The following is a 23,916-nucleotide window of genomic DNA, read 5'->3' as shown; positions in this document are numbered from 1 at the left end:
GTCAGATTTCTGAGATATATAGTTGTAATCCTGAGTTATAAAGTCAGAATTCAGAGTAATGATTTCAGAATTCTGAGAAATAAAGTCACAATTTTAAAATAAAAAGTAATAACTCCTAGTTATAAAGTCATAATTTTGAGAAATAAAGTCGCAATTCTGAGTTGTAAAGTCAGAATTCTGAGTAATAAAGTCAGAATTATGAAATAAAAAGGCACAATTCTGAGTTTGTATCACACAATTTTGAGATAAAATGTCGCAAATACCTTTTTAAATGTTTTTTTTTATTCAGTGTCAGGAACGGGCTTCTATATAATGGTATAATAGACCAGTGCAGAAAAAAAACAATGGGTTTCCCTGCGGCGCCTTGCCTTAAATGTCAAAAGTAAAAGCAAAACATATTTCCCTCAAAGTCAGTATTTCTTCTCATTGTTTCATTGTTACACCGACTGGATGCACTCAGTTTAACCTTCCTCTATGCTCACAAACTAGCAGACTTTACAGCACAGAGTGTCCGTGTTTAGCGTGGTGTATACAGGGTTTGAAGAGACAAAAACAGGCAGAAAACAGAGCCAGGAGCAAAAAGAAAACAGGAAGAACCAGTCACACACAAACGCATGATGCGAGATGCACTGTTTTGAAGCACACAAGCTAATTGACAAGTTAAAAACTAGCAATACTGATGCTAACATCTAAAAAACCTTTCAAGAGTTCACACTTAGCTGATGATTGATTATAAGCAAGTCCCAGGAGAGAGCCCTGAGCCCAAAAGGTCCTTGAGCAATGGGCTCCCTCCCATTTGCAGGGCGAGAGGGGAGCTTCGAGCTCAGGTAGATTTCGACAACTCCCCCTTGATAAGAGCTGATGACAAAAAAGATTGCACAGAAACGACAGCCGTCCTGATAAAGGACTAGAACCGGTGACGTTCCTGCTGTGAAGCAACAGTGCTAACCACTGGGCCACCATGCCGCCCTATGAAGGAAAAAGAAGTAGGGATGGAAGGGAGGATTCCTCAAATCGAAGATGACTGTAGTGAGAAACCCTAGCTCTTTATAGTGGGTTAGGAATCGTCTGATTGGTGGATCATACATAGCTAATGCAAGACCAGCCGTGTTCAATCATAAGCACGTGATCCTCTCGAAATTAGTTTAGAAATAAGCTTCACTTGATTTCAAGGGACCTTTAACCACACAATACTGTAGCTTGGGAAATTTTCACCCTGGCCAGAGTTTTCAGAACGTTTCACTTTCAGTCAATACTCCATTTTGTGTGGACTAACAGCAAATCCGCATATGAGAAAGTTCAGGTTTAAAATACCCGTGTTCATGTGGACAGGACAGGGCCTTAATGAGTATAAAAAGATGGTGTTTGTGTGTGTGTGACACTGCTTAGTAACAAAACATGAGATAAAAGAGACAAAAAAAGCAATTTATCATCAACAGGTGATGTATTTAGCTTGTCATAAAAACATTGCATTGTTAAAAAAGTACAAAAAAAAAAAAAAGAGAAAGAATTAGGAGAGAAATGTATCTCTCCCAATTGAGTTTCCAATATAAAACAAGTGCTAATAAGAATCAGCCTTCATCAGTGAACCCAAAAACACAAATACACACTGGTTAATGCAGGAATCAAATACATCGAGTTTATCCTTTTGTCAGAAGGTTTCTTTGCACGTAACCGAAGTTGTTGCAAAACATTAATAACTTACATTTGCTTACAATAGTTCGATTTTTGGCACAACCCATTACAAAGATAATGAATGCTACAGGGAAACTGAAACAAAGGCACGGTAGAATAGAAAAATGACCTGTTGAAGGAGGTTGTACATGAGTCGTCACTTCATTAACCACACTTCTATTAAACATTTCCTGCGTATAGAAGAATATGCTTATTAATGCATACAGTGCTTTGTAAACATCATAAATCTGCAGACATTCAGATGTAAAATAATCAGCACTTAAAAAAAACGAGTTTTACGATCCGTGGCATTTGTTTGCCGTAATTTTCATAAATATGGGTTCCTTGGCCCTGACATGCTCAAAATGAAAACAACGAAAAAGACTTAAGATTTATAACTCTTAGAATAACATGTGAAGCCCGGAGAACTGATAACACCAAGTGTTATAAAATGTTTATAAAGTCACTTTATAACACAATCAGAAACTGCAGGTAAGACTCATAGGCTGCTATCTGTGTGCAAATATTATCTGTATGATCATTTTAGAGGGATAATTCACTCAAAAATGAAAACTGTCATCATTTACTCACCCTTTACTTGTTCTAAACCTGTTTTACTTCCTTTCTTCTGCTTCACAAAAGCAGATATTTTGCAGAAAGCTGAAAATGTGTAACCAATAACTTTCATAGTATTTGTTTTTCCTACAATGAAAGTGAATGGTTACAGGTTTTCAGCTTTCTTCAAATTATCTTCTTTCATGTTCAACCGAAGAAAAAAAAAACTCAAAGATTTCGAGCCACTTGAGTGTGTGTAAAGATTTTTGGGTGAACCATCTCTTTAAGCTACAGCACTGCATTAATGAACCCTCAAGTGTTATAAAGTGGTTATGAAGTCCATAAAGCTGAAAAGCAGAAAGAATAGCTTTGATAACAGTTGAAGAGGTGTTCGTTTGCCATCATTTGAGGAATGAACACAGCTGTGCTGATGTGAGTGAACATGAGAATCTGTCAATAAGTGCACTTAAGGTGGAGTTTCCACAAACACTTCCAGTTGTTCAGATACTGAGAACCGTTGAATATCTTAAAGGGGCAGTTCACACAAAAATGAAAATGTCCTCATCGTTTACTCACACTCAAGTGATTCTAAACTTCAATGTCTTTCTTCTGTTGAACACAAAACAAGATATTCTGAAGAATGTTGACATTGACATTCATAGCAGGAACAAAAACTACAATGGGAGTCAATGGCAGATTCTTCAGAATATCTTGTTTTGAGTTCAACAGAAGAAAGAAAATCATAAAAGTTTAGAACCACTCGAGTCTGATTTAGGGTCGTCACGATACTGGAATTCGGTACCAATCGATACTGAAACGTCCATTTCCCGCGAACATTTGAGTGCATTTTTAAACAGCGCTGATTTGCCATTGTGTTCACATGCTCAACAGAAATGACTGTGATTGGCCGTGAAGGTCATCAGTTCACCGAACTCACTGCTGTTTACTGAGTGTAACAACAGATACAGGGACTCTGGAGCGTTTTAAAGTCGTGATTCATCACCGGATCACTTGTATGTCAGCTTATAGACAAACCAGCTGATCAACGTGACTTTGAAACACTCCAGTGTCCCTGTATCTGTGTTTACACTCAGTAAACAGCGGTGAGTTCAATCACCGCTGCCAATCACAGTCATTTCTGTTGAGCACGTGAACACAATAGCAAATCAGCAGTGTTTAAGAATGTGCTCGACAGCGCTCAAATGTTCACGGGACATGGATGTTTTTAAAATTTCAGAACCGATTGATACTGAATTCCAGTATCAAGACAACCCTAGCCTGAGTAAACGATGAACACATTTACATTTTCGGGTGAACTGTCCTTTTAAATGAAGTATTACATCTGAAACTAACCCTGTATTTTAAGCTCTGTAGCAATCGTTCATGATTTTATTTAACAGCTAAGATTCCTCCAAGTCTCTCTCCAGGTATTTTTGTTTACGGACGCAGCGTGGACACACCGGACTCTGAGCCCTACAGGAGGAATGAAAGACGGTCTTGCAGACGTTACACCTGAAAGACAGAAAACACACCGTCATCATGAGGTTTATCACACTGCTGTGCTGAAAGTGACTGAATTCCCCACCACTTTCTCATTCATATGACTCCAGTGAAGTGGAAAATGCAGACACAGCAGTCCGAAACAAACCATCTCCGTGTGAAAGTGGATTTTAGATGAAGAGTTCCCTTCTAGAGTCACGGCTTTCCAGATCTACTGAAAATGTGTTTATATAATGAACATTAAGTCAAATTTACTGAGTTCTGCAGGTCCTGCAAAGTCAAGTTTAAGACTATTTAAGACAATTGTGAATGAAATTTCAGGGCTAAACGCTAAGGATTTATTCAAATTCTTTTGCTGATAATAATAATAATAATAATAATAATAATAATAATAATAATAATAATAAAAAGCTATTTCTCAGTCACATTCTTTCAATAATGTGTAAAAACAGGCAAAACCTAGTTGTATACATACATTTTTTGCATTTTTTATTAAAAAAGCCTTTGTAAAAAATTAAATATAAGCACATCATTCTGTCCAGGTCAGCGTGCTCACCCTATATGGTCTATAAATACATAGAGAACTCGTAAACAAATTGTAAAGAATTATTGTAAGGAAGAGAATTAAACCATATTGGTTATAAAACTATTAAATTAGCTATAATAATTAATCATTTTTTTTGTAATTTTTTTTTTTTTTAATAATTATTTTTTTTAGGGGTTTTCACCTTTATTAGACAGGACAGTAGAGAGTATTTACAGGAAAGCATGGGGAGCAGAGAGAGGGGAAGGATCGGCATGGAACCGCGAGGCGGGAAACGAACTCGGGTCACCGTGAGCACTGGAGCGCATCTGTCGACGCACTAACCACTACACCACTGGCGTCGACGACTGGGTGGGTTTTGGCCCACTTGGGTAGCTTTGTCAAATTAAGACCAGTGTACAAATTAAAGGAAAATTAAGACCTGTTTATAATGATTTAGGACCTACAAGACAAAATTTTTGTGATTTCAAGACATTTTAAGGCCTAAAATGAAGACATTTTAAGACTTCAGTGGAGACTCTGTGCGTATTTTTAAAAATAAAATCAAAAGTACCCCCATATACGCTGATTGAGAGAGCTCAAATGTGCTGGAAGTTAAGAAAATATGTGCAAATAGAAAAACACTAATAAATTGAGAAAGCATTTTCATCAGTTTGACAACACAAGCAAAACATGCAAATACAGAAATGCTCTGCAAATAGCACAGACCACAATTCAAGTGTGTCTGGGGGTCCCAAAAAAAATGACGAAGTCAGTGTTGTCTGGGATCTGAGACGTGAGTTTTTTTGTTTATTTTAACATCCTGATCGCACATGCTCCTTGTTGATTGACAATTTGTTGCCCTAATAATCTTTTAAATTGCACAATTAACATGAAATGAACCACATACTCAAAAAAGAAATCATTTTTGCTGCAAAAGTTGTATATTCCAAATATTAAAGTTAAAAGTCAATGTAAACAGTATGACTTATCTGATGTTTGTTATGCTCAGAGCAATCATCTGCACGTTTCATCAATATTATGTAAATGAATCATGTTTTAAGGGTCCGTATTTTCAAATCTCTCAGGTGTTGTAGTAATTGTGGTCACCACTGTGCATACACATATGTTGTGAGATTTGTGACCTTACCTGGAAGTCACGTCAAACTGGAAAGGGAAGATGATGTCGGGGGCATTGCAGATCTGACATATAAAGCCTCTCTGAGTGCAAAGGTCACAGTTGTGCACATGCTTGGAGCCAAACTGAATCAGAGACTGCAGGTAAGACTCGTAATGGCCGTCTGCTATCTGTTTGCAAAAATAATATGGATCATCACTTTAAGCAATGGTACTGCACTGTTGAATATCGACCAACAAACGTCAACATCTCAAAATCTTTTCAAGTATTTTGTTGATAGCGATACTGATAATTATACAATATTTTATCAAATAATTTGCAGGCCATGAACCAAACATAACTATAAGGAAATTCCATTGTGAACTTTAATTTAAAGTGAAGACAAAAAGCCAAAGGTATAAGAGTGTGTACTTAAAACTACAGTCCCTTGAAGAATAATGTCTGTGAAAAAATGTTGAAAATATGAATCTGGTTTCACTCCATAAAAACTCTCACTCTCTCACTCTCTCACTCTCTCTCTCTCTCTCTCTCTCTCTCTCTCTCTCTCTCTCTCTCTCTCTCTCTCTCTCTCTCTCTCTCTCTCTCTCTCTCTGTGTGTAATTCGTTACAGTTACTGAGAAAAAAAATTGTAATTAAATTACAGTTACTTAATAAAATGTTAAAGATTACAAATGGGGTTACATCTAAACATTTTCTTTATAAATCTGAGATACGTTGAATAATATTAATTTGTTGCACGATGCTTTCTGCTAAGGCCATTTATTAAAGCGGTGATGAAGCGGTCAAGTAGCTCAGTAGTGTCCACACAAGCTACATTTACCAATCGCGCACCAATAAGTGACAGCACAGGCATTCAGGAAGCTGTGAGGCCTGGCAATTACTATTAGTCCATGATAGTTACTAATGATACTACATTATGCAATTTATTAATGAAGAGTTGTAAATATATATACACACTATAATGCTCATTCCTAAATATTTCCCCTTACTATAAATTACTACAGTATTTTAAATGTGTAACACCTGGTTTATGGCATTTTTTGTTTTGCTGTTATATACTATAATTTGTTTCTGTTTAGTACCGCATATCATTTGTAGTAAATATATGTTTCATTAACAGTGTTATTGATCACTAAGATGTGATTGACTTGGATTTAAGTTGCTTCGATTTAAAAATGAAAATTGCAATAATAGCTGAGATGTATTTTATTGCAAATTCCACAAAATCACCCTGCACAACAAACAAAAATTTAGATTTTGTAACAACAGTAAACATTTTTTGTTATTAGGTCTGATTTTGTGGTGGCTGTACTTTAAAATTAAATTAATATAATCTTAATTCAAGTGATGAAAGATTTTAAAATCCTAACAGTAAACAGAGAGCTAGGCTAATGTAAGGTCACACCTGCTCGGTCTAAATGCTTAAAAATGATTTAGTTAAAAAAATATCCGTTAGAAACTTCAAAAAGTAATCAGATGTAATCAGTTACTTTACTTTTATAAAGTAATTGAAAAGGTACACTACTTACTACATTTTAAATAGAGTAATTTGTAATCTGTAATCTACTACATTTCCAAAGTAACCTCCCCAACACTGGAGACAGAATGATGGAAAAGCTGTTATAATAGATGACACACATCATACACCCTTGTTTCCACTATAAACAACATAAAAGAGCAGAAAAAGATACCTGCTGCAAGTCTAACACACTGTAGACATCACTGTTATCCAATAAGTATGTCCTCTGCTGAAGCCTGGAAATAAAAAAATGGCATTTAATTATTAAATATATGCCGCAATCAAATTTTAAAAATCAAATATTACAAAGACACACAGACACAGATTTGTTTACATTGCTTACAGGGACAGTCCATAGGTGTAATGTATTTTATACTGTAAAAACGCTTATTATATGGCGCTACCCCAGCCCTACCCCTAAACCCAACCCTCACAGTAAACCTGTGGTCAATTTTAAATATCAAAAGATCTTGTTAAGTATGACTTAAATATTTTGTATTTTATAGCAGCACGAGCTGTAAACTACCTTAATAAAGTACAGTCATACCCATGTTATTATCCGCTTGTTAAGTCGTGACGTATGGAATACTGTTTCCGGGTCCAAGCCACGACTCATTTGAATTGAGAAAATATTAGTTTATAATAAAACATTTTATCTATAATGCGCTTTTCTAAGAACCCAAAGCGCTACAACAACAGAGAAATCAAACATGCAATAAAACACAATACATAAAAGTTTTAAAATATAAACAGAATAATCAAAAATGCGGTCTTAAAAAGATGAGTTTTTAGCATCTTCTTAAAACTAGCTGGTGTGGAAGCATTTCTCACAGAATCAGGGAGATCATTCCATAACCTAGGTGCAGCAACAGAGAAGGCTCTCTCCCCCATTGATTTTAGTCCACAGGGTGGCTGTTGAAGGGTGAGAGTATCAGCAGACCGCAGAGAACGAGAAGGTGTGTACTGAGAGACAATGTCACAGATATAGGAAGGAGCAGTACCATGTAGAGCTTTTTATGCAAGTGTGAGTGTTTTAAAAATGATACGGGACTGAACTGGGAGCCAACGCAAGCTATAAATGGCCATAATATGGCTACTTTTTAGTCATATCACACATTAAAGTGAGTTTTATAAAAAAATCATGGTGAACACATCTGTCTCTGCACTTGCTGCATCACAAATACCAAAAGTTTAACAATTTATAAAAAATGAATCACTTCCTAGTCATCTGATATTATCCATCCATCCATCCATCCATCCATCCATCCATCCATCCGGATGGATGGATGGATGGATGGATGGATGGATGGATGGATGGATGGATGGATGGATGGATGGATGGATGGATGGATGGATGGATGGATGGATGGATGGATGGATGGATGGATGGATGGATGGATGGATGGATGGATGGATGGATGGATGGATGGATGGATGGATGGATGGATGGATGGATATATGTATAAATTGTGATCGTGTTTTTGGAAAGTATTACATCGTATTGTAAATGTTTATTATTACCATTTGATGAGTCTCCCCATACAGTTTGATAGAGCGCTTGGAGCCGAAAGCCGCTTTGCGTGATGTCACACTTAACAAGCGGATACAACTTTGTGTCCCTGTAAACAACATATACCTTTACAGACAGACAGACCCACCTGGGCTGGATCTGTTTGCAGAAGCCACTGCGGCAAAGAAGGACATAATCTCCAAGAAAGCGAAGTCTCTGTCGGAGGTTCTGCACTTTAGCCATGACGTCAGCATGTTGAAACAGCTCAGGATTCAGAACAGCAAGGTTCAGGAGCGGCTCGTGCTCGATTTGAGTCAGCAGCTTAAAGGCTTGTCTTGAAACCTGAACAGACAAACAGACACAGCTAAAACACTGTAATAGATAAAGACAGCTAATCCTGGTCTCATCTAATCTAATGGGCTGTGTATGCGAGCTGAAAAATAATGTATTTAAAATCACAGAGAATCACATGTACTACCATTTAAAAGTTTGTGTTCTACAAAAATACATAAATGAGAACTCTCACATCTACTTCTGTGTTTCAATGCTTTATTTTCAGCATTATTCTGACGATTATTTGTTGCTCAAGTTGAATAGAATGAGTGGTGCTTTGTATTTTTGTGGAAGCTGTATTTTTTTCAGGGTTCTTATAGCATTTGATTTGAAACTGTATTTTTAAATAATTATTTTTTCAATTTAAAAGTATTTTTTAGTAATAATAATAATAATAATAATAATAATAATAATAATAATAAAATATACACATTATCACTTTTGAGGGTAACGCAGTGGCGCAGTAGGTAGTGCTGTCGCCTCACAGCAAGAAGATCGCTGGTTCGAGCCTCGGCTGGGTCAGTTGGTGTTTCTGTGTGGAGTTTGTATGTTCTCCCTGCATTCGCGTGGGTTTCCTCCGGGTGCTCCGGTTTCCCCGACAGTCCAAAGACATGTGGTACAGGTGAATTGGGTAGACTACATTGTCCATAGTATATGAGTGTTAATGAGTGTGTGTGGATGTTTCCCAGAGATGGGTTGCGGGTGGAAGGGCATCCGTTGCGTAAAACATGTGCTGGATAAGTTGGCGGTTCATTCCGCTGTGGCGACCCCGGATTAATAAAGGGACGAAACAAAAATGAATGAATGAATGAATGAATGATCACTTTTGACCAATTTAATGCACTGTGCATTATTTTAATAATCAATATTTTTAGAGCAAAGCATGAAGAATAATAAATAATACAGCATATAAGGTCATTTAATAAATGCCTCGCTCTTCATAAAAGACCGGTTAAAAATAATTATAAATAAATGCATATTTAATACCTACTACGCTAAACAAAACAATTGCAATAAATATTGAAAAGAAAACAGCAACAACATACATGAAACAAGTGAAGTAAAATAATAGAGAAGAGGTCAGACGTGCTCACCTCGCGTGTTTTCAGGTCCCAGTTGTGCAGCATGCGGGAGGGGATGATGCTCATGTCTCCTTGATGGCAGGAATCACAGAACTGCTGACCGGAGAACTCACAAAGTCTGCCTCTGCCCAGAGACACACCGATCTGACGAGAGCAACCTGCATACATTTACAACACACTTTTCTTACAGCTACACTGAAAAGCACTTGCATATCTGCAGAAGAGCCCAGTACAAACTCAGTTGCTCAGTAGAGGACAGAAGCATGTGGCTAATGGCTCATTTCTGCATTAATGAGATAAAAAAAATTGGCTTAAAACGCATATGTATGGTAACATCATAATATGTGAATTAATTTTGCTTTCAGTTGTTGTCAATATTATTAGCCACCTTAAGAATTATTACTTTTTTGATTGGCTATAAAACAAACCACTGTTGTCCAATGACTTGCCTAATTAACCTAATGTGCCTAGTTAGCCTAAGCCTTAAAAATTCACTTTAGGCTCAAAACTAGTATCTTACAAAATAACTAGTGAAATATTATCCACTGTCATCACAGCAAAGGCTAAATGAAATAGTTGATGGAAATGAGTTATAATCACAGTTGGGCTAATGATTTTGTCATCAACTGTATGTATATAATATTACCTTAGGAAAACTTGTTTGAGGTTACTCAAGGTCTGTTGGAAGTAATTTGCTAATTATAATAATAATACACTTAATTGTACTTGTTTTTTTAAGAACATTGCTTACAATTTAAATTGGAACTAGAAGTTGTAGAGACTTTTATTTCAGTATGCTCATGTACGTCCAACTGACTCTGAATATTGAGAAAGAGGCGGGGCTTTTTTTTGCACATCACTACATCATAGCAAACTAGAAGTTGTAGAGACTTTTACTTCAGTATGCTGATGTACGTCCAACTGACTCTTAATATTGAGAAGGAGGCGGGGCTTTTTTGCACATCACTCCATCATAGCAAACTAACAGTATGGGCCTGATCATATAACCGGCGCAATAAGGAGCTAAACATGTTTAGTGCGATGTGTTGCTATTTTCAGACCAGCGCAAGAGTAATTTTTACGTTTTGCACCATGTTGTTTAAATAGTAAATCAATTTATGCCACTTTGTGGACTCATGGGTGTGCTGGTACATAAAAGAGGTGTGTTAAGGCGCATTGTTAGCACGTTGCTATTTTGAGAAACTGAAACAAACGGAGTCACTGACCAAGTAAAACAGGCCTAAAGTCCAGCGAAGAGCACGTTAGTTATACGCTTAATACACACAGGATGTACAGCAATAAAAAAATTAAGGATTAAAATTATTTTATTATATTATTTTTATATTATTATTTATTACGTGGATATAAAAAACCACTACCTGCATGCCTTCTTCAGTTTATTCACAACAATTTGCATTAGTATAATGTTATTATTATTAGCAGTATTATTTATTATATGCATATTTATACTTGTTTTAATAAAACAAGTTTAGATTTGTCCACCTGTCGGGTTTTGGAGACATCTGCATCACCATGTGGGGTGTAAGAATAGGACGTGTGTTTGGGTATAACTTGGTTGTTTGACCACACTTCGTTATTATTGTTCCTTTATTTATTTGCTGGAAATTAGAATTGATTTTATAAATAGAACTTTTAAAACCAATCTTTGCGCTTAACAAACAAAATTAAATATGTAGGCTGATGGACGTCTTCAGTGGAGTGAGGTTCCACAATTACCTTACTCCTTTATCCTTACTTGTTCTTTATCCTCGCACTGCAGATGCTCTGTTTAACTGTTTTCTTGCTAGTGAAGTGTTCAGTTTTTCCACCTTGTAAATAGCAAATGCACCATGACGTGACGCAATTGACTCTTAAAGAGAATGGGAGAAGAGATTTAAAGCAAAGCACACCCATAAGTCTTTAAAAGAATAATCAAAACCCTATTAGACTATGTGCTGGGGTGCAACCCATATTTTTCCATCCTTAAAATAGCAAAAGTGGATTCGGACATGCCCTTAATGTTTTAGCGCCTTAGACTTTGCGCCTAGATCGTTAAAATAGAGCCCTAAGAGGGACGCGGTTAAGAACTTTGATAAGCAGCTGCTTTGGAAGCACTCAGGTTGACGTCAACAGAAGACCTCCACTCTAATTGCGAATGATCAGACTTTGATTAAAGTACATTAACCTCCACTGATCAATCATTTACCTTAAGAATAACAACGTGAGCTTTGAAAATAAACATTGTACATTTTGATTTCATGCTGACTTTAAAGTTAGATAATCCCATAATTCATGTAAAGCATCTGAAAACTGGGAAAAGGTAGATAAAACAGCATGCCCAACCAGTCATACCTGCACATTTGTAATTCTGTGCGTCCAGTCCTCTCTCGATGGGCACAACAGACAGGTGTAACAGCAGCTCTCCGTCTCCCTTCAGTCTGTGCTGGACGAGCTTGTGGACGACTCCTCCTTGTGCAGCATCAGGAGCTGAGGCTCCCGCTCCATCATCCTCCGTCTCCAGATAGGAGTCCAGCGCTCCTCTGATCAGACTCCTCCACCCTCTTGCCTCCTCACCGCTCTCTGCCCTCAGCGTCAGCGTGTCCCGCACTGTCAAAACCTTAAAAAATGCAGGACTGCCCAGAGAAACATCAGGAACCACATCCCGGATGCTTCCAATAGGGAGTGAGAAAAGTGGTGTCTTTGAGTCTTCTTGGACTTGGAAACCTCTGAGGATCTCGAGGGAGAGCGAGAGCACCAGACAGCGCCATCCCTTCTCCTCCAAGCTCTGATAGACCACCGCCTCCTTTATGGCGTCTGGTTCTGGGTCTTTATGCCGGGTCCAGTCTAACAGTAGAGCATCTGGAAGCTCAGAGATTGTGTTTTCAGGTGTTGATGGAGCTGGAGATGTGACTTCTTGATCGCTGGATGTGTGCAACACCTCCCACTGTTCATCTCTCATAATGGGTCGTAGTTTGCTGACGGCCTCTGTGATTCGGTCCACCCAGTCCTCCGCTTCTCCTTTAGACGGCGCACGCAGGTAGATTCTTTTGCTAGGAAAGGACAGCCGGAATCGGCCCTCTGTGCTGGAGTACAGGTGGATGTCCTCGCAGCGCAGCAGGGACAGGTTTTCATAGCAGATGCGCTCCTCTGCATTGACGTAAAGGCGCAGCTCAAATGGCGAGAGCTCGCAGTAATAATCCCACCACATGCCCACCGCGCTGCGCCGCTCCAGCTGACCCAGCTTCAGCAGACCTCTGAACGGGTTAGGAAGACCTGACGGAGACAGAGACACATCAATATTTGTCTTATCACACTGCTTACATTTATGCATTTGACAGAAGCTTTAATAGCTTTATAAAGCGGTCTTATTGTGCTTTCTCACCTTTTGAATGTGTTAGTCATTGTGTGAATGTTTGGGCATAAAAAAAGATCTAAAAGTTCTCAAATCTCAAAATCCACTCCTAAGGGAAATATTTAGAAATCAGTTTTTTCAAGAACTACAACGAATGGCTCAATTGAATAAAAGCCTTTTTTAACTGATGCTTTACTGATCAGTAAATCTATCCAAATCCCACCTATAGAAATCAAATAGTTGGGTGGCAGGGAGGGGAAATCAACAGTAACAATATGTTAAAATTGCCTAGCAAATCCTATAGATTCTCTCAAAGAATCTTGGGAAAATGACCTTGGTGTTGATATTACAGAAGAACAATGGGAGGATATTTTAAAGACGGTCCACTCCTCTTCTATATGCGCCAGACATGGCCTAATGCAGTGTAAGGTGCTCCATAGAGCTCATTTAAACAATGCCAAATTAGCCAAATTTTTCCTTGATAGAAGTGATGCCTGTCATCTTTGTAAGCAGTCTCCTGCCAATCATCTCCATATGTTGAGGAGATGTTAAGGAGTTGCCCCCAATTGAAAAATTTCTGGTCCAGTATTTTTGACACACTTAATAAATCTATTAACATAAATCTAGACCCTAACCCCTTGACAGCCCTCTGGTATTTCAGAGAGAGTTGACTTGACTGTTGCATCTCGCCAAGTTATTGCTTTTTCTACTCTTTTAGCTAGACGAGCCATTCTTATCAAATGGAAACAGGTGATTCCTCCATCACATGACATGTGGATCCGAGAAATCTTTAGTTACATAAAACTTGAGAAATTAAGATGTTTACTCGCAGGATCTCTCAAATCTTTTTACAAGACCTGGAACCCTGTTTTAGACTATATCAAAGGCTTACCCTGTTCAGTTGATATCAGATCTAATACACAGTAAATAATTGGAAAGAGAAAATATTGACTCCTTAATGTGAACTTTTTTTCCGATTTTATTTATTTTTATTTTATTTTATTTTATTTTATTTATTAATTTTTTTTGCTCTTATCGTATACTTGCTCATTTATCATTAATAATTTTTAAAAAGAATTTCCTTTATTTTTAATTTATTATCATTATGTTTTTTTCCTTTAGAGGATACGTTTGTTTATAATTCATAAATTAATTTTTTTTATTTTGAGGGGATAGTGGGGAAAATAAGAAAAATAAGACAAACTGTAATTTTTCCTATGTTGCATTGTATACAGTGATGTATTGTCTTGTTAAACACCAATAAAAAAATAAAAAATAAAAAATTGCCTAGCAATGTCCATGTGTAAAGGTGAGAATACTCTTGAGCAATATTCTCAGCTCAAATTATTAATATTGTAAAATATTTGACATTTCGATTCTTAAATATGTGTAAGAAAACATATTGTATTGTTTAAACATCTTAATAATGGTTACTGTTATTGCTCTATGATGCCAGCAGAGGCTGCTGATACACCACCCTAAAGACTGTGATGAGATTTGATCTCTGACAAGAGAAAAATGCGCTCGTCATTCTCTGGCTCATGCTCATGTTCTCTGTGGCTGCTTGAGGGAGGGGCGTGGCACAACTGAAACGCTGTCTAAGCTTTTCACCAATCACAAATGCAATAGGACAGCTAACCAATCACAACACATTTCAGAAGGCGGGCCTTTAAAAAACCCAGAACAAGCGGAGCTACTTCTGCTAGGCTGCGGAGAAAGGTACTTTAATAATGCTAATTATGTAACAGAATTAACCCTTTAAGACCCTTCAACCCTTTAAAAATGGGTAAAATATGGCCCCTTTAAGTGATCTGCATTTTATCAGTTCTTGTATTAAATAGGAATTAAATCCACAACCTTGTATGCTCCATTAAGTAAGCTCTATTAACCTTGTATACTATTTCAGCTAAAGGAATGCAACTACTGTTTTTATAAACTTGGGGTTTGATATCAGTAACATAAGGGATAGATCATTTGAAATTTTACAGAAATATTCATGATAATATAATCATTTGCTTTGTGGCTAGAGCTGTGTGATACATACATACATACATACATACATACATACATACATAAATAAATATAATAAAAATTCAAAGGGGGGCTAATATATATATTATAATATAATAATAATAATAATAATTATATATATATATATATATATATATATATATATATATATATATATATATATATATATATATATATATATATATATATATATATATATATATATATATATATATATATATATATATATATATATATATATAAAAATATATAAATATTTCCCAAATAATGTTTAACAGAGCAAGGAAATTTTCACAGTGTGTCTGATAATATTTCTTCTTCTGGAGAAAGTCTTATTTGTTTTAAATGTCACTTTAAGCTCAATAGAAATGCCTTGAAAAATATCTAGTCAAATGTTATGTACTGTCATCATGGCAAAGAGAAAATAAATCAGTTATTAGAAATGAGTTATTAAAACCATCATGTTTAGAAATGTGTTTTGTTTCAGTTGTTTTTAATGAACTACTTTCTTTGAGATATAACAGACTTCCATAGTAAGAACAAAACATACCAATTCAATGGCTTTTGTTTTCCAGCGCTCTTTAGTAGATCTTTTTATGTGTTGCACAGAAGAATGAGTAAATGATGACAGAATTTTCATTTTTGGGTGAACTATCCATTTAAAATGGTTGGCTTAAACCCCATTGGCAATATTCCCTTCATAAAGTTTTGAGTTATTTAAAGTTACAATAAAAAAAGTATAAAGTTCCAATCTTACCAACCACTGCTATATGGTTTGAGAACAGATGTTATGTACTCTCAATAAATTGTCTAATCTGGAACATTACATTTAAACAGTATTGCTTTGAATAAAAGAAGTCTTCTGTTTAATGTTATCACTATTATTAGTTCACTACTGATTGACGGATTAGACTCAGATATGAAAAACTCAACTGTCATATATGGCTCATTTGGCCATGACAGCAATGACTGCATATCTTGCATAGAAATCGTGTGACTTTCATAGCACTTAAAGCATTTTTAACCATTGGCAGTTTTTTTTTTTAGATTCTCGCATCACTTAATAACTACATGAAACCAATTAAAGGGAAGTGCAGAAATGTCTGATTGTTTTTTTAAGGTCATCATTCTCAAAGGAAGTTGTTGTACAGTAAATACAGGCAAACTGAAAGCACAGTTAACAAATTAGAGGCAACAGAATTAGGCAGATAAAATAACATTCAACACAATTTTTCCATCTTACCATTGTGTCTCCGGTGCACAACACTGGGAGGAGGCTGAAGCTCGTCTGCTTCACACACAGGAGACACCTGCCCGTTCAGCGGCGTGACATCAATGATGGCATAAGCTTCAGAAATACTGGAGTCTTCAGGTTTGTGGAAATCCTCCTCTGAGATCCAAGACGTAGATTTCTGAGAGACACAAATAAAACTGTTAGGCCAGTTTTACATCTGTTAGCATCAATCCTCTGTGTTAGTTAATCAGCTAGGTGTTGATGCAGATTTGGTGATAGTTTGAACATACATCAGGCACAGCGTTTGTCATTATCTTAAGGGAAACAAATCCTTCAATAAAATCAGGAAAGGAATCTAATCTGTTTAATTCAATTGCTAGACTATTTATTTTTATATATATAAATAGATGATGAAGTTTGTTCAACAGTGTGGCTTGGGCCTAAGTCTAGCCTAGTTTAAAATAATTAAATGATAAAAAAATCAGACAGAGAGACAGACAGACAGACAGATAAACACACTGGTAGCATGACCAATAGACCATTTCAATGTGGTCATGTCATTGGCCCATGAACATTTCCTGCTTGTTATCAATCTATTTCATAACTGTATCAAGAGAAAATTCAATCATAACTTAATGTTAAATCAGCTATCATTACATTATTTTTCAATATGTGGCTCTTTTTAGATTCTCGGCAGCTATAGAAATTAAAAATGTAAAACAGCAAATACGTTGGGACCATTGTTTTTGTTTACATCCCTCAAAATGGTCTATACCAGAGCTATTCAATTGGCGGCCCACGGGCCACATGTGGCCCAGAATCAACCTCAGAGCGGCCCAGCCCGTGGTTCCGCCCATAGATAATAAATTAATATATATTATTCATTAAATGTTATTTAATATATTATATTAATATAAATATAAAGTATTTATTATGTCTATGGTCCCGCCAAAAACGAAAATTCCTACGTAAATTACGTAGCCTGCAACACGCAAACAATGCAGAGCGTGCCCAATTGGAAGTGGTGTGCCTGAGCACAGTTCACTCGGGCTCAGACGCGGTACACTTGTAGGGTGCAAAGCGTACCTGAGCCGGAAACTGAAGACGTAACTTTTAAGGGCCTGTTTCATATAAATTTATTAATCATTCTTACTGTTTAATGAACTCAAACTGTCGTCGATTATTAAAGATGCAAACCCCGCACTGCACCACAGTTGCACCTTTAGCAAACCTGCTAATTCTGGCAGTATGAGGATTTTATGATTGTTTATGAGCGTCAGAAGTGGCGGATCGGTTCGGTGAAATATTTGACTGCGTGTCACTGCATCCTAAACCACTTAAATGATATAACGATATAAAGAAATCTTGACTGCGCTGAGCGAGAGCGCTTCTTAAACTGAACAGCGCATCATCGATGATGTAAGCGTGCTCAGGCCCGAATGTAACGTGAGTGCGGGCCGTCGGGGGAGACGGGAGGGGGGACAAGCGTGCTTCAGCCCAGTTCAAGGCAACTGTACATCGTGTGAGTACACCCTCAGATTCTGTTAATTCAGCTCTTTTTGTATGCACCTTTTGCTCTGCAAACTGACCAAAGTTAAAAGAGAAACAACGAATAAACCTTATGTTTTTCAATACATTTGTTTGTGTTGGTTTTAAAATTTGTCCATACGAGCTGCTTTGCCGCTAAAATGACTAACCCAGCTAACCTTCTTGGTTTGACAATCTGGCCCAACTAAATTTGTAATTGAATAGCCCTGGTCTCTACCCTTCTTAGCATATTTTAACACACTGTTAAGATGTTTTATCATTGCTCACATGCTTCTAACATGATTTATAACACTACCACGTCCTAACATGTTTTTAGCATGTTGTTAGCCTGCTTCTAAATACCATGTTTCTAACACTATTAACACTGTCCAAAGTTAGTTAGAACAGACGTGCTAAAGCAAAATAATATATATTGCAGCTAAACAACATTTATTGACTGGATTTATGAATAAAATTGGCAAGAAATTGAAAGTAGACATTGTGAACTGAGTGCTTACTGCAATTATTTGACAGGAGCCAATCTACATGTTTTCAGTGATGTTTTCTCACGCGTCATCAGAAAACAAGGTCACATTTAATTTTAATGTACAATTTATGCGATTAACAAAGCATTAACTACGACTCTGAGCTCAACAGTCTACTATTTATCTGCTTATAAACAATTAGCAGGGTAGTGCTTGGGTTTAGATAATGGGTAGGATTAGTGATGTAATACTAGATCACGCTTTATAAGTGCTAATAAACTGTTAACACCTTAATAATAAGCAGGTAATAAATGGTGTAAATTGTTACTTATAATAAAGCGTTACTAAAAACAGACTAAAAGAAATCTGGGGATTTTAAAAAAATAGTTTTTTGTTATTATTTTTAATACGTATTCATTATCAAAGTTGATTCCGCTCATCTGTAATGCAATTCAAGACTGATAGTAATGATAATAATCCATGAAAACACTCACACAGGAAGAATACAGCGAGTCTGTGGATATTTTCCTGCTGACGCTTATTGTGGTGCGTCTACATGCAGCATGTTGAGGTGTTTCCACTGGACGAGGAGCAGCAGAAATTTCTGGAAGAACAGCGTCTTTAGGGTCAGGGACTTTAGGGTCAGGCGTCTCCTCAGTCTTTGTTAAAGCAGTAACTGAAGAAGGATCAACAGATGAGTCTCTGCTCCCTCTCTTCTTCTCCTTCTCCGCAGCCTCAGTCACAGTATTTTTAGCTTTAAGTCTTGTGCTTTTAACTATAATCTCAGATTCTTCTATTGTTTCTTCCTCCCTCTCCAGGCCCGCTGATGTGTTTTCTTCAGATTGCTCTGTGATTTGTGAGTGATGCGTGTCCTGTCCTGATGTTGGTGAGGCGTCAGGTATGCGTGTGTGCTCGTCAACAGAATGTGTGTCAGTCAGGGTGTCTGGAGCTGGTATAAACACATCAATGTCCTCCTTCATCAGGCTCTCACTGAAAACAAAAAAGAGTTCACATTCCTAAATTCAAAATTAATTTATCATTATTCAAACCATTTTTAAGCATGGACATCATTTTTATGACCTCAGTGACAATGAAATGATATTAAACTACAGAATTTACAGGTTTTGGATGGTAAAAAATTACAATTAAATACAAAATGTATTATTAATACTTATTAAACGGCTGAATACTCGATCTGATTGGACAGTCATGGCATTGCAAGGTGTGTTATTTCAAGATAACAACCGCTAAATTGCACAGGCTCATCTGGAAATTTGGAATCACCTTGACCATCAGTGAATATGTTCAAATCCATATACTTACATCCACATTCACATGTACAGTGTTCAGCATACACAAGTACAACCTTCACAAATCTATCTGTTAAATTAATATTTGTAATAGGAAGCTATATAATATTATATTTGTGCATATACATTAGATTAGTCAGTACTGAAGCCAAATCTGGAGCTTATCTAACAAAATAACAGTCCAAAAACTAGTACAGCCAAATTTATATGTATTAGAAAAATATTAAATACAAATTTAATAAAAGAGGAAAAATCACAAGCAAAAAAATTTGAAAAATTTAGTTGAAATTTTATAGGTTGTAATTTTTTTTTGCAATATTTTGCTTGAATTTAATTGTATTATCTTTCAATTTCTAAATATGTTTGGTGACTAAAATATTATTTTAATAAATATATCTGTTTAATAAATCTGTTTCGTTTAAATGCATTAAAATACATTGCCTATATTCACTGAGAAATGGAGAAAATTATTCATTTTAAAAATGGGGTGTACTTAAATATGCTGAGCACTGCATCTGCTCGTCTGTAATGTCTTGGCTTTGGTCTGTTTGGTGCCATCTTGTAAATGAATAATAAGTAAGTTTGTTTATGCTTTATTCAGCCAGTTTCTGTCTGCTTGGCGTTTTTGACTGTTTGGCGCCATCTTGCGACTGATAAATGGAAAAGTTAGTGTATACTCCATCAGCTGTTTTAATTTCTTCCAGCTTTGCGTTTAATTACAGAAATATTAAACTATCTCGGCTCAAAACAATGTTTTGTATCTAAATTTAATATTTTGTGGTTAGAAGGTGGTAAGTGTGGCAAGATACTGAAAGCTGAGATTGTGAACCGAGAGATTACTATATTTAACAGGAGGCAATTTACATTGTTTTCTGTTAAGTTTTCTCACGCGTCTTCAGAAAACGAGGTCAAAGTTTATTTTAATGCACAATTCACGCTATTATCAAATCATTAACAAACCATTAACTAAGACTCTGAGCTTAATGTTCTACTAAATAGCTGCTTACAAATAATTAGTAGGGTAGTGCTTGGGTTTGGATTTTGGGTAGGATTAGGGATGTAAAATAAGATCATCCTTTATAAGTGCTTATAACAACCGTTAAATTACACAGGCTCATCTGGAAATTTGGCATCACCTTGACTGTCAGTAATTACATTCAAATCAATATACTTACATTCACATTCATACGTGTCTGCTTGTCTGTCATGCCGCAGTTTTGGTCTTTTTGGTGTCGTCTTGTGAATGAATAATATGTAGGTTTGTACACGCTTTATTCAGTCAGTTTCTGTCTGCTTTGCGTTTTTGACTGTTTGGCGCCATCTTGTGACTGAATAATGGAAAAGTTAGTGTATACTCCATCATTCCCCATCTCCATTTAATTTCTGTCGGCTTTGCACTTAATTACAGAAATATTAAACTATTATGTTTCGGAACAATGTTTTATATAATTGTTTTTACGTTTTGTGGCAAGTAGCTGTGTAATAAGTTGAATAAAGTGCACCCAAGATGATTGTTTTCACAGAATAAAGCCTTTCAGCTCCTATACAAAAGTGTTCCTCTTCGTGTCAGGCTGCCGATAAGCCTGTCATGCTTTATTCTCCGATAACTCCTTCCTGGATTTACATAATGATTTTTTTCTGCCTACTTACCATATGACCCATTTTTGGCTAGCTTAAAAACTGGGTTAGAAGGTCAACTGAAACAATACATTTAATAAATCTTCGCGCATAGCGTGCAGGATTCTTTGTTTAACTCTAAAAGACGGTAAATCTGTGCCTTCTACTCACTCTGTAGCCGTGATCTTCTGCTGTTCGTTGTGGTTGATCTCGGAGTCGCAGTTCCAGCGCTCCTTCTCTGGGCTCCTGAGCTCCTGGCCCTGCAGCAGACTGTCAGAGCTCAGGCTGGAGGACAGATGCGAAGACCCCGACACTGTGTCCAGACTCAGGTTTGAAGAGGTCAGCAGAGTGCTGGGATCACAGCCATCAATCTGATCTCTCCTGGTCTCCCTCTGGAGCGCTTCAGGAGCCCAATCGGAGCCTCCAGAGCCGCCGGACGACTGGGACACCGTATCCCAGGACTCCTTGCGTTTGGGGCCCAGATGCTGCTCGTCGGCAGGAGTTGGAGGGCAAAGACCTGCGAGGACCAGCGGCGTGTTGGTCCATTCATTGAGCACAGCAGATTTATAGGAGAGTTGGAAGGTCAGCGAGGCCAAGCCTTGCAGGAGGGTGAGCAGAACCTCCCGGTCCTCCGGGTCCAGCAGAAGAGCCCCGGGCTGGTAGTAGGAGCTCATTTTGGAGTTTTCACGAAGCAGCGAGGTCAGGTAACACTCCAGAAGCCCGTCGTTTAGCGCCAGCCGGACCCAAGCTCTGCAGCGGCCAACATCCGAGTTAATGAAGCTTAGACGTTCCAGTTCTTGAACTACATCCCTAGAGGAGAAAAAGAGTTGATTGTAAGCTTATGACGGAACCAAATTTTCTTGTTGCATTTAATTGCTGAAGCATTTATGATGGTATAGACCATGTCAATGTGGTCATGTCATTGGCCCATTATCATTTCATGCTTGTTATCAAACTATTTCATAACTGTAACAAGAGGTAATTCAATCATAACTTAGTATCAAAACATCTATCAAGACCCTATTTATCAATATGTGGCTCTTTTTGGATTCTCGAAAGCTATAGACGAACTATCATGCTTGTAAACATTCAGGAGTGCTAGCATTTACAGCGAGGCAATGACATCTGATGCGGTACAGAGTTTGGTGTTGTCTTAGAAATAAGTTATATTGATTACATATTATATTTATTATTTACATAATGCTTTTAGTGTATTATAACAGCTCGTCACCCAGTGATAAGCACAGTGATTTGGCAAAATTAACGTTAACGTGAGCGTTGTTCGACTGACAGGTCTATTTGCGATAGCACTTTCCCAATGGATATTAGATAAGATGAAATGGTCAAGCATTCAGTGTGAAATATACAGCTATCTAACTGAAACTCCAAGTGATTTTACAAGAGAGAAGTTTACAAGTCTTTGGATGTCTACAATTTGGTTCTGCGTGGTCATGTGCAAGAAATAATGCTCCATGATTACCAGATTCAACACTATGTAGAGCTAAAAACCGAGGTTCTGCCTAGCCCAAAAACAAGAAAAGAAGACAGAGCTATACAAGGCCTGGGTAACCATCAACACGCAAAACTGCATTCTGACAGCGAACTGCACATGTATGGCAGGGTATATGGACCTTACATTTTTACGTTTCATTCTAAACATTCAGTGTCCTCAGTTTAATTCACCATATTTAACTGTTTTTGCTGAAATCATTGCTGCAATCAAAAATGAGTAATGTGTATGATTCAGCACAGCGTGAACTACCTGATATAAAATGAGAACTGCAGAGCTGAGCTTTTTAAATTAGGTCCTCACTCCATTCAGCTTCCTTTTAGAAAAAGATGTCTGCGGTTGTCTGCATTAAAAGCAGTGTGGTGTACGGTAAAAGTTAATGTTCTATTTTCGGAATTTGACATCCTACCGCACAACATGACATGTTTGCTATTGCAACCGGGAACCGTGTGAAGCCATATGTGACGTAGGTTGGTAATTTCTCTATAGAACTTAAAGTAAAACAGGAATTATTTTGGGACCATTGTTTTTGTTTACATCCCTCAAAATGGTCTATAGGGTAGGGCTGGGCTATTTAATTGAGGTGATTTTCATGAGCATTTTATTAGCGTTACGAATCCCAATATATAATGCTCGTCTAGGGAAGGTTTAGTAATATAAAAGGTCATACAAGTCAGAAACTACACAGTAATTTAGACATTGAGTAACAATCAGTAAAACTAGTTCAAGTAAACCTCCAGAATGTGCGTTTAGATGAAGCAGAGTTTACTACACAGAGTCATAGTACAGTAATAATCTGTGCAAAAAAATGGTTTAAATTAAAAATCGGTTTAATCAGTCAATATAGACCTCAAGAAAATTTTTCTGCGATCATGACAGCTCTTTGCGCCGCTTCTCATTGAACTACAGTAAACACTGCACATAATACAACAAATAATAACATGTTTTTACACCAAACGTGGTGCGACACAACAGAAACATTTATCTAAAGCCCATCAGAAACACAGAAGTGTGCG

General features: G+C 37.0%; 1 protein-coding gene across 1 annotated transcript in view; it reads right to left on the bottom strand.

The window, feature by feature from the left end:
- Positions 1-1,425: 1,425 nt before the first annotated feature.
- The window catches only part of plekhm1 (pleckstrin homology domain containing, family M (with RUN domain) member 1), a 39,666-nt gene continuing 17,175 nt past the window's right edge, over positions 1,426-23,916 (bottom strand). The window contains exons 4-12 of the mRNA XM_056469410.1: positions 21,562-22,200; positions 18,958-19,453; positions 16,461-16,629; positions 12,187-13,107; positions 9,847-9,992; positions 8,568-8,761; positions 7,082-7,145; positions 5,403-5,560; positions 1,426-3,741 (exon numbers count right to left, since the gene is read on the bottom strand). Of these exons, the coding sequence (XP_056325385.1) occupies positions 3,630-3,741; positions 5,403-5,560; positions 7,082-7,145; positions 8,568-8,761; positions 9,847-9,992; positions 12,187-13,107; positions 16,461-16,629; positions 18,958-19,453; positions 21,562-22,200 (2,899 nt within the window). The 3' untranslated portion in view covers positions 1,426-3,629. The remainder of the gene's footprint in view (positions 3,742-5,402; positions 5,561-7,081; positions 7,146-8,567; positions 8,762-9,846; positions 9,993-12,186; positions 13,108-16,460; positions 16,630-18,957; positions 19,454-21,561; positions 22,201-23,916) is intronic.

This window comes from Danio aesculapii, chromosome 12 (assembly GCF_903798145.1).
Source record: "Danio aesculapii chromosome 12, fDanAes4.1, whole genome shotgun sequence".
NCBI classification, from domain to species: Eukaryota; Metazoa; Chordata; class Actinopteri; order Cypriniformes; family Danionidae; genus Danio; species Danio aesculapii.
Note: the sequence above shows the minus strand (reverse complement) of the source record. Positions and strands in the feature narration are given on the sequence as shown.